This window comes from Scyliorhinus canicula, chromosome 2, assembly GCF_902713615.1.
Source record: "Scyliorhinus canicula chromosome 2, sScyCan1.1, whole genome shotgun sequence".
In the NCBI taxonomy this organism is placed as follows: Eukaryota; Metazoa; Chordata; class Chondrichthyes; order Carcharhiniformes; family Scyliorhinidae; genus Scyliorhinus; species Scyliorhinus canicula.
The window spans coordinates 44,521,218-44,533,674 of NC_052147.1; the positions used below are offsets into that span (position 1 = coordinate 44,521,218).

The 12,457-nt window shown below is 39.0% G+C and overlaps 1 protein-coding gene across 1 annotated transcript in view; it reads right to left on the reverse strand.

Annotated features, from left to right (window-relative positions):
- Window positions 1–664: 664 nt before the first annotated feature.
- Window positions 665–12,457, reverse strand: part of yy1a (YY1 transcription factor a) — a 31,026-nt gene continuing 19,233 nt past the window's right edge. The window contains exons 3-5 of the mRNA XM_038777009.1: window positions 10,853–10,913; window positions 3,861–4,019; window positions 665–3,069 (exon numbers count right to left, since the gene is read on the reverse strand). Of these exons, the coding sequence (XP_038632937.1) occupies window positions 2,887–3,069; window positions 3,861–4,019; window positions 10,853–10,913 (403 nt within the window). The 3' untranslated portion in view covers window positions 665–2,886. The remainder of the gene's footprint in view (window positions 3,070–3,860; window positions 4,020–10,852; window positions 10,914–12,457) is intronic.

Here is a 12,457-nt window from a genome sequence, read left to right on the forward strand (position 1 = left end):
AAACAGGTTAACAGGCTGTAGATCCTTCCAATATGCCTGATCGCAGACAGTAAGAGTGGGTGTGTTCCCTGATCAGACACATTGCAGAAGATTATTGCAAATCATTGCAGTACTTTGCCAATCTTCATGGGCAAATCTAATGGAAGTTCATGGTCACCAACAGCCTCATAAGGCATGATACCTAGAGGAGAGATTGCAAATGAATCCCATTTTGCTTAGGTATCAAGGGATTACAAATTGTACTTTTACTTTTAACTATCTTTTCTGTCGAGTGTGAGCAAATCATAGTGAACACAGAACAGGAATAAAAGTGTTTTAAAAGTACATATTTAAAGGCAGATCAAATCAAAATATTTTTGAAAATAATTCTAAGGGCACACCCATGTGCTCGCTATTACTATTTGCAATAATTAATATAATTATCAAAATTAACAGCTGTTTAAGCTAATACTTTGAAATATTGTTCATTTGAAATATTTGTGCCAAAGAAAAAAAAACCAAGCCCAGAGTTCATGGGGATAGTACGGCATGTCTATGCGCATTTGTTCATATAAAACTCTTTTTTAAAGGGCTGCTAGTTGGCTAGTTTGTAAGCACTTTCTACCTCAAAAGCCCCTGTACACCTCTTTACCAATATAAAGTTCTGCCAATCAAAACTTGTAACTAGAGCATAAATGGCAATTTATTTATTTTGCATTCAACAAAGTCATGGTGGAACATGAACTACATTTTTCTGTAGCAACTGAAAGTAAAAAGTCCATAATATATACAAGTTAATCTCTTACAGATACAGTTGTAAAAGGATAATAGAATCAGAGACAGTCAAGCAATAGAAAGGAGCAGCTCTATTTTTCTTTAAATGGCAGCTTTTGTATTATTTGGAATACATCCCATATAGGTTTATACAAAAACAATCGTTGCTCATTCTAGCAACCCTGGAAGCAGTGCTATATTCAAACTTGGATAGCGAGTCTAAATAAAAATTCATATTTAAATAAATATTTAATTCGAACTTTTTGACAACTATTGCAAAAACTTGGTAAAGGAGGAAAGATAAGAAATTATTTTTTATTTCCCAACGTGCTTATTTCTTTGCCTTTTTTTTTAAGACATTAAAGAGCTGCTCCCCTGAATGCAGAGATTTATTTAAAGCTAGTTACTTACCCCACAGTACACAATGAAAACACATTTTCTAGTAATCAAAACATACCGTATCATCCCTTGAAGAGGTCTCACAAAACTTCTTTCCAAGTTCTTTCAGTAGAATATGTGCACGCCATCACGTTTGAATCAAGTACCACTGACCCACCATTAGCAATGCTACTGGAAATCTGCTAGTTACTTTTAAAAAACAATTAACTTTTCACCTAAAGATCTATAAGCCCAATAAATTTCGATATTGCATTCAGATGCATTTTTTTTTTAAAAAAGCAACACAACCTCAGGACTGCTCATGAAGTTAAGAAAATTACTGAGCACATTGCCTTATAATAATCATGTTTTTCTTCCACACAGAATAAAACTTAAAAATTGTCATGACCAATAAAAAAATGTAAAGGCAATCAATCTCTAATACGAAACTCTTGTGAGCAGTTAAAAACAAAACAATTTATTTCCAAAGTTCAACCTACAGCACTTACAATTTAAACTGAACAAAGGTTATATAGCCTGTTTCACCCAGGGTCACGCATCCTTTCCACCCTGAATATAGTTACCTGTGTTTGAGAATTCCAAAAAGATTCCACTTATTATTTGCAGCAAGGTGGAAATGCTGAGAAAGATCACGACTTGAGTTGCACAGGAAACCCATAATTTCAGTTAGTGTTCTATGTATAAATCTTACTGTAGGTATTTCCTGTTTATACTTTCCTACTCTTTGTTTAGTGAAAAACAACAGCTTCTCAGACTAGATTTAAAGCAGTTAGGAGAATCACAATGCTCTGCAAATCACTTTCTAACAAGTGCTTGCTTCAGGACCACAACTTTATTGTTGGCCTTTATCTAGTACATGGGATGTACATATTAACAGATGTTAATAATAGGTCAGTGCCCGCACAATACATCTAATAATGGAACTGAGCATTGCGTTTTTTTGCATAACACAACTGAAACAGGCGCCTCTAATAAGAAATTACATTAGACTTTAGCAACCGGCAGTACATTTCAAAAAATAAACATTGTGACTAAAACAGGTTTATGTTGATTAACACCATTGAATCACGGTACTATATTTTTTATACTACATGATTTCATTACAGTATACAATACAATTATACAAAATGTGTTAACATCAAAGAATACAACCAAATTAAGATAGCAAACAAAAAATTCAAAACTTTATACAAGAAATAACTCTAAATATGCATGTAGTACAGTTACTGCCAATTCTATGATTTTGAAGAAACTATTACAAGCAAAAATTTCAAACTCCAAAAAAAAAAATTACATAGCATCTGCATTACTAGCATATCCAAATGAGTGTACAATATGCACACCTGGAAAATACAAAATTAAAAATGTGAATTGCTCTAAGCACTGGGAGAGTGTCATATGTATATGAATGCTGAAATAAATCCAATTATTATCACTGTCGGGTAGATTCTGATAAATGCAAGTTCATCAGGGCTTTATTTCCCCCAGGGTAATGTGTTGGTTAGAAAACACCAAGGTGTTATTGAAACAGGAACACAGGACAAAAACAGAAGAGCATCCTAGCATCATCATCTCCAACTTTTTGACTACTTTATCAAAACAAGTCTTTTTTTTGTTATGCAAGAGTTATTTAAAATTCTTCGCTAGAAATATACAAAGGGAAGGTCAACATTATGCCCAAATGTGGTCATATAATGCCCTGTTAAGGACTAGGTTCTTCCCTCCTGGAGAAATCTATTGGTTGTTTTTGGCCTTGGCATGTGTTAAGATGTGAGACTTCAGATTAGTTGATTGGGCAAACTTCTTATTACATCCATCGAAAGGACAAACATAGGGCCTGTCGCCAGTATGGATTCGCACATGAGTGCGCAAATTGAAGTCCAGTGAGAAGCGTTTTCCACATCCTTCAAATGTACACTGGTTCAAAACAAAACAAAACATTTTATTTGCAGAAAGAGCTTCCCATGTTTCACATTAAAATAGAAGAAAACAAACAGCCATTCTACCTCTTGGGCTTTCCTCTTGTGGAAACGGTTTGGGTCATTAGTTCATGGGTTGAATGCCCTCTATCCCCAATTCCTTACAGTTACTTTACATCAATGTGGACATTTTCCACCCTCTCAGGCTTTGATGCCAAAAGCCCTCCAAATGTGAAGCCCAGTTTTATGTTAAGCTTTCACATGTATTGTACTAAATTGAGAGTGCCCAAACCAACTTCATTTAGGACCATTGGAGAGCGTAAACCTTTAGTTCAATCTTTCAGAGGTCCACATCCAGGTATGTATCTAGGTGAAAAAACAACCCTCTAATTAACTGCATTATCCAGCGTGCCTTCCACCAAGTTCCTAATGCATTATGGCCATGACGCTGTCATGAATTTAATAATGGATCAATGCAGGAAAAACAAAGTCTTACGACAAAACCAGCAGTAGCTACATGGGAAAACCTATTTAGCAAGATCACCAATTAAATCATCTAGAATCAAACTAGGTTTACAAAATAGTTACATCAGTAAAAAATCCAGGAGCTTTCAAAATTTCTGAGTATAACTGAACAGAATACATGTTGAATTGTTTACTTTTGTAATATCAGAGCAACATTTCTACAAAACCACCAAATTTCTAAACATCATATCCATCAGTACATAAATTCAATGTCAACAATTAAACAGCAGTGGAAAAGAGCAGGCAAAAGTTAACAGTCTTTACCTGGAAAGGTTTTTCTCCGGTATGAACAAGCTGATGTCGCTTCAGTTTTGAACTCTCCACAAAAGCTTTTCCACACTCAGCACAGACATGCACTCGTGGGCCGTGGGTATGCAAATGCTTTCTCATGGCAGAGTTATCTCTAAACATTTTAGTGCAACCCTAGAAAATTAACATATTTGTTTAAAAAATGTAATAACGAACAAACTAGATACTGCACCAACACACTAAATTGACAGAGATTATCTTTCCAATACACTGCTTACTTGCATCTGTTATTGCACATGGTTTTAGAAACAAAATACTGGTCAATGTCTAATGTATAAAAACATAGCAAAATGCAGTGCAGTGAGAATAAAAGTTCAGCAAAAGGAGCAAATTACAAAATGATGCAAGTTAATGGCATGGTAGCACAGAGGTTAGCATGGTTGCTTCACAGCGCCAGAGTCCCAGGTTCAATTCTGGGCTTGGGTCACTGTCTGTGTCGCGGAGTCTGGACGTTCTCCCTGTGTCTGCGTGGGTTTCCTCCCACAAGTCCCGAAAGACCTGTTTGTTAGGTGAATTGGACATTCTGAATTCTCTCTCTGTGTACCCGAACAGGCGCCGGAATGTGGAGACTAGGAACTTTTCACAGTAACTTCATTGCAGTGTTAATGCAAGCCTACGTGTGACAAAGATTATTAATGACTGTAGAAGTGCTATTGTGACTCAGTCCTACTTGCCACTGTTTGTAATTTCAGTGTCTTCAAAGCCATAAAACAACGACTCAACAGTGGAATACTGAAACTTTAGCCAACAGAAAAAGAACCAACTGGTAGAATCACATTAAGCATTAATCCAGTTTTAAAAAAAAAATTAAATACCAATGGAGATTACACACCACCTCTTTTACCTCCAGAACATACTAAAAACAACGTTGTTGTTTGCAGGCAGAAGGTCCAAAGTAGGGCCAATGATTGCTCGCTGAAACAGAATTGCTGAAATTTGTAACAGGCTATGGGAACTCTATGACCTTGCAAACATTTCAGTGTTCCACCAGTTATCAGGCACAATGGGCCATCTGTCCTCATTACATTGTCCTAGGGAACAATTATTTAACCTGATACAAGGGATGTACACGGAGAAGTTACAATGTAAGAAATTCTGTGCTTGACACACAAAAGGTTTTCAACACAATCTTCATTACATGCGCCAATTAAATGGACATATTTGTAATTTATTAGGTGTTCCACAACAGCTGGCATATTACAAAAGGAACCTTTGGTCAGTTAATTTTCAAAATTAGGCATAAATATTATATTCTGGGGCAGCATGCTGGTGCAGGGGTTAGCACCGTTGCCTCACAGCGCCGAGGTCGCAGGTTCAATCCCGGCTCTGGGTCACTGTCCATGTGGAGTTTGTACATTCTCCCAGTGTTTGCGTGGGTCACACCCCCACAACCTAAAGATGTGCAGGTTACGTGGACTGACCACGTTAGAAATTGCCCCTTAATTGGAAAAAATGAATTGGGTATTCCAAATTTAAAAAATATATTATATTCTTTTTGTAAAGCAATATTAGTTTAATTTATATCATATGCTTCACTTGCAACAGTAACGAGATAAATTACATCCCAAATTTGACGTTGTCAAAACTCACTGGATTTGGTTACTGAAGCCAGCAAAGATAAAGTGGTAAAAAAAAAGTCAGCAGTAATACTTCTTTGCGCACCCAATTATTTTCCCTCCAATTAAGAGGCAATTTTAGTAAAGCCAATCCACCTAACCTGCACATCTTTGGATTGTGGGGGTGAAACTCACGCAGATACGGGGAGAATCTACATGGACAGTGACCCGGGGCTGGGATCAAACCCGGGTCCTCAGCACCTTAGGCAGCAGTCGCCCAGCAGTAATACATCAATACTACACTGCCACGCTACTAACCTGCTCAGGCTGCATTTAGTAAACAGATACTTCCTTGAAACAACATATATATGCAATCTATAATATTGTACTTCATTTATAAATTCTTGAGATGGGGTTTGTACACCCATGCTAAAAGGTAACAAAATGGCAACTCATTTTAATTCTCAGCGTAATGCCCTTTCCACTGAATAAGATGGTTGTCCTTTCCAGTCTTACTCCAGAGACCAAGGCCCATAAGCCAAGCCTACATTTTAGTGTTACACTGTCGGAGGTGCCATTAAACAGCTGCCTTGCCTGCTGTATCAGGTGGACACGAAATAGCCCATGGCACTATACAATAAAGACCACAGTAGTTCTGTTGTCATGAAAGATGCTATATTAATGCAGGTCCCCTCTTGATGGTAGCAAGTGTAGTACTTTATTACTTCTAATCATTGGCAACACTGTGGCACCATTCATAAAAGATTCATCCACTAGTTTGACCAACTGAAAGGCTTGTATTTTCTTCTGATAAAATTCACTATTACATTAATAATTTAAGATACAGCTTAAATTATTTATTATCCCAGATGCCATTTTGAAGATTTTATTTTATATCCGTAACAAAAGAAATATGAAACCAGTCATTCAGCTTCTCACATCTCTCTTCATAACTAACCTTTCATTTTTGGTAACAACCTAGTGAAGCTACAACAAAGCTTTTCCATTGTTTTTATACCCCTTCCTGCAACTGGAGTCTAATTCAACATTAGACAAATACTTCATTTTGTATCTGGATTCATGAAATACAAAAGAGGCCAATTTGTATTTATATGGCCTAATCCTTTTACTGTCTGTGCATCAGCACATTAAGATACCTTGTGTAATGCGCATGTTTTTCTCTAGGTTTAAACCCCTTTAGGGCAGCACAATGGTGCAGTGGTTTGCAGTGCTGCCTCATGGTGCCGAGGACCCGGGTTCAATCTCAGCCCTAGGTCACTGTCCGTATGGAGTTGCACATTCGCCCAGTGTAGTGTAGGTCTCACCCCCACAACCCAAGGATGTGCAGATTAGGTGAATTGGCCATTCTAAATTGCCCCTCAAAAGGAAAAATTGGGTACTCTAAATTTATTTTTTTAAACCCTAGAGACTAGGGCAGCACTGCTTCCTCACACACCGAGGTCCCAGGTGCGACCCCAGCTCTAGGTTACTGTCCGTATGGAGTTTGCACATTCTCCCAGTGTTTGCATGGGTTTTGTCCCCACAACCCATAGATGAGCAGGGTAGGTGGATTGGCTATGCTAAATTGCCCCTTAAATTGAAAAAAATGAATTGGGTACTCTAAATTTATTTTTTTTAAACCTAGAGACTGGAGCAAAGAAATCTTGGCTGACAATCCAGTGCAGCACTGAATGCAGAGCACTGTTGAAAGTGTCACCTTTCAGACACAATGTTACACGGAGGCCCTGTCCACTTTCTCACGTGAACGTAAAAGATTTTTAAAAGAACAGGCAAGTTCACCTCGTGTCCCAGACAATATTATCTCCTCAACCAACATTGAAAATCAGATGACATAGACGATCATGTTGCCATTTTTGGGATACATCTTAAATTGTTTATGCAATAATGAGTTTTATTAGAATAAAATGTAATCCTTTCACTTGGTCAAACTGGTGGATGCTCCCTCAATGGTTTGAGTCACAATGTTTGTGGGACCTTGCCACATGCAAATTGGCTGCTGGGTTCATATTACTGCAATTCAACAAGTGCTTAATTGACTAAACTTGCTTTGGGTCATCCGGAGGTCATAAAAGACAATAATAAATGTTCTCCTTCTGTTAATATATTTTCTCAATCAATTGCAGTGATTGCGAATGCCATTATTTAAATAAACTATCATTTGTTGCTTTAAAATTCTCTGATTTCAGTACTACCAACATAAACAATGTTTCAATGTTGCAAAATTGTGTTTTATGATGCTTCTGGATCACCTTTGTTAAACAGCCTTGCAGCTCCTTTTTAAGCATCTTTGATGTTCATCACAATAATTATGATAATTCAACATAAAATTATTCTTCCAATACAGATATAGCTGTGAGTGATAGCTATCTTGGGAACATCCAAACAACTATCTACAAGTGGAGTTCAGTAAGATAATTCCATTGCATATAACACTACAGCCAAGCCCAAACTTGCATAGTGGGCTAAACAGCTGGCTTGTAATTCAGAACAAGTAACTTCACAGTAACTTCATTGAAGTCTTCTTGTGACAAGAAGCAATTATTATTATTACTTGTTGTTAATCATTCTGCATGTGATAATCAGAAGCAGCACCGAGTGTGCATTTCCTTTTGCAGTTGTTCCACTGGTTGGACTTTGGAAGTCCTACAGTAGCAAAACAGCAATTTACCCAGAGATGCTGGGCAAGTTCCACGTATTATTTTCTAAAAAGAATGCCCAAGTCTATTGCCATAAAAAAAGTGCGCTGTTGAACATAATTTATTGGCTTTAAGATAATAAAAGATCTCAAAGCATTTTACAGTATCATTCTAAAACAAAATATAACACCAAGCCAGACGAGGAGATATTAGGTCAGATGACCAAAAGCTTGGGTCAAACAGGTAGGTTTTAAGCAGTAATTTAAAGGAAGGAAGTATTGCAGAGAGGTGTTGGGAAGGACCTCCAAAACGTGGGGCCCAGGTAACTAAAGGCACGCCACCAATGGTGCAGCAATTATAATTAGAAATGCATAGGAGGCCAGAATTAGAGGAGCACAGATACCGGAGGGTTGTGGTACTGGAAAAGAGTAGAGATTGGAAAGAGTGCATGGAAGGATTTTTAAAAAATACAACCAGGACGTTAAAATCTAAGATGTTGCAGGAACCAATATATGTCACTGAGCACAGGGGAACAGAACTTTCTGCAAATTAAGACATAGGTAGCAACGTTTTGGATGAGCTCAAGTTTACAAGGGTAGAATTTGAGAGACCAGCCAGGATGCAATAGAATTGTCAAGTCTAGAGGGTAACAAAGGCTTGAATAAAGGTTGCAGCAGCAAGAATCAAATGCGACAAGGATTCAAGTGGACTGGCTTAAACTCAGGTTATTGCCAAGGTGCCAGGGAACAGAATTTTCAGTGGGAACCAAAAATAATGCCATCAGAGGAAACTTCTGCTCACCTCATACTGGTTGTAGGATTATCCTTCGTGATAATTTAGTGGGGTCGTCGAGGGAGGTGGTGGTGAGGTACAGGTGGGTGCTCTCAGCATACATTTGAAATGTAATGCTGTATCTTTTGGATTATGTTGCCAAAGGGCAGCATGTAGATGAGAAATATGAAGGTGCCAAAGATAGATTGCTCTTTGGAGGGTACAGGCTTCAGTGTGGGAGCAGGGGAAGCCACCGCAAATAATTCTCTGGCTACTATGAGATGGATAAGAATAAATCATGCTGGAGCAATTCCATCCAGATGATAGCGGAGGTGTCATGGGAAGATGCTGTGGTCAACTGTGCCAAACTCTGCACAGGTAGAAAAAGATGAAGAAGGAAAGTTCATCCTTTATCACAGTTACACAGGACATCAATTAAGACTTTGATAAGAACCATTTCTGTATTGTGGCATGGGCAGAACCTGAAGAGAGGGGTTCAACTATGGAATTTGGGAAAGATGGGAATAGAATTGAGAGGTCCTGTCCAGGGAAGTAAAGGAGGTTGAAGATGGAACAGTAGTTTGAGGACAAAGGGGTCAATGAGTTGTTTTTTGAGAAGATAGATAATGACTACAGGTTTATCAGAAAGAGGGGGAAACCATTCACAATAATAATTAAAATAGACCTGAACTGGTTGGCACTAACATTCCAATGCTTTGTAATCAGGTGCAATTATGATGAATAGAACAGCAGAAAAGCTTCCAAACAGGAAAAAAATCTAAATCAAAGCCTGACACATTAAATAACAAAACTTGTCAAAAACGCAAATTCATACAGTTGCGTATTTATTCCAATGGTTGGCTTGTTGAGAAAAACCGTGAAGAATTAATGATCTCAGCAACCTGTGTTGTAACACCCTACACTGTATTAGATATAGTAGATAGCTCAAAATGCAAATCATAGAATCCCAACAGTACAGGTCATTCGGCCCATCGAATCTCCACTGACCCTCTGACAAAGCACTCCACCCAAGCCCACGTCCCTGCCCATTATTCCAATCACCCCTCAACCTAACCTGCACATCCCTGGACACCAAGGGGCAATTTTAGAGTGATCAATTCACCTGACCTACACATCTTTGAACTGTGGGAGGAAACCCAAGCACCAGGAAGAAAATGCAAACTTCAGTCACGCGAGGTCGGAATTGAACCTGGATCCCTGGCGCAGTGATGCAGCAACGCTAACCCCAGTGCCACCCCCAATCAAGTTCTCATTTATAGTGAATTGCACATTCCATTTACTTGCATTCTTGCTATATTTTACTGGTTTCCTCAATCGGAAATCTGACATAAATGGAGGGCGACACGGTAGCACAGTGGTTAGCACGGTTGCTTCACGGCACCAGGGTCCCAGCAGAGTGGTCAGCATGGTTGCTTCACAGCGCCAGGGTCCCAAGTTTGATTCCCAGCTTGGGTCACTGTCTTGCGGAGTTTGCATGTTCTCCCCATGTCTGCGTGGGTTTCCTCACACAAGTCCCAAAAATCGTGCTGTTAGGTAATTTGGACATTCCGAATTCCCTCCGTGTACCCGAACAGGCGTCGGAATGTGGCGACTAGGGGCTTTTCACAGTAACTTCATTGCCGTGTTAAATGTAAGCCTACTTGTGACAATAAAGATTATTAAAACAGAACCTAGGTGGGGGTTGAGAACAATATTACAAGTAAAAACGCCACTCAGATCAAACAAAATTCCATTATTCAAATGCTAATGTACAGCCTGCTTTTTTAACAGTACTTCTTGACAAGAACTCTACCACTGAAATGGTCACTATTGACTACAAATGACAAATTATTAATACAAAAAACCCTCTTGTAAATCACATCATCCATAAATCAGTTAAGTAATGAGCCTGTTTTTTTTGTTATCTAATAAACTGATGTCGGTACATGATTAATACACTCACTTTGTGAGGACATGCTATGGTTCTAGGCGCATCATCTTCTTTCTGCTTCCTTGGCTTCATCCTACATAGAATGTGGCACGGCATGAAATATCAAAACACATAGGAAATTAATATTTATCACAATGACCCATGAAACCCATTTTATTCTTGTTCACTCTTAAATATTGACCACTTCATAAATGTATTAATTAGAGTTCACTTAAAGAACAATGTCTGAAGGACTGCCTGGAGGGAAGGCCATCACCGAATACCCTGAAGGGAGTACCTGCCTCCTGATGTGCAGACTCTTTGTCAAAGCCCCTGCCATGAAAATTCAAGTAATTAACTGAAGCGCTGTAAATTAAAGTCCAATCAAAATAATTGAAGGGGCTGGAACTTTTTGTATATAAATGCACAACAGTTTGAATATGAAATTCCCACAGCAATAGCTGCTGAAGCAGATTTTTTTAATAATGCTTGAAAATAAAAACATAATACGGGAATGTAAGTAGGGAAGGAGCTGCTGGCTAAGCAGCTAACATGGAGCTAAACACAAGATTGAGAGCCAAATGACTTTTGCAGAAACATTCCAACGAGTGATCATCCTATTTGGTGAAAAGGGTGTGGTGAAGGAAGGAAAATGAGAAGAGAGATCAATCTTTTCTCAAAGATGAAAGGGATTTCACAATTACATACTTCGAAAATGGGCATTTAGAAACAAATTCATTCCAGACCCAGTAATTTGATACCCGAGTCAGACCAATTGGTAATTTTTCTAGTCAGTCTGGCTCACTAATGGAACCTCGACTGGCAGGTTGATCATCAGGGACTGAGATACACTTTAGCTGGCTTCCGATAATCAGTTGAGTTACATTCCTAGCAGGTAAAATAATGCTCAAGTGAAAATTTGAAAAGTTAATTTGCAGGATGCGGGCTTCGCTAGCTAAGCCAGCATTTAATGCCCATCTCTAGTTGCCCTTGAGAAGGTGGTGGTAATTTGTCTTCTTGAACCGCTGCTGTCCCTGAGGTATAGATACACCCATGGTGCTGTTCGGTAGGGAATTCCAGGATTTTGATCCAGCGACTGTGAAAGAACTCAGGATGGTGAGCGATATGGAGGGGAACCTCCAGGTGGTGGTGTTCCCATGTGTCTGCTGTCCCTGTCCTTCTAGATGGCAGTGGTCATGGGTTTAGCAGGCACTGCCAAAGAAACCTTCGGTGAGTTCTTGCAGTGCAAAGTGTAGATACAGTTATGGCTTGTCCAGTTCAGTCTCTGGTCAATGGTAATCCCCACACCCAGGATGTTGATAGCGAGATTCAGCGATGGTAATGCCATTGTATATCATGGGGCGGTGGTTAGATTCGCTCTTGTTGGATATGGTCATTGCCTGGCATTTGTGAGGCACTAATGTTACTTGCCAGTTGTCAGCGCAAGCCTGGATATTGTCCAGGTCTTGCTGCATTTGGACATGGACTGCTTCAGTATCTGAGTCGTCACAAATGGTGCTGAACATTGTGCAGTCATTAGCAAACAGTGAACACTGACCTTGCGATGGAAGGGAGGTCACTGATGAAACCGTTGAAGACAGTCGAGTCTGGGACACCACCCTGAGGAACTTCTGCAGT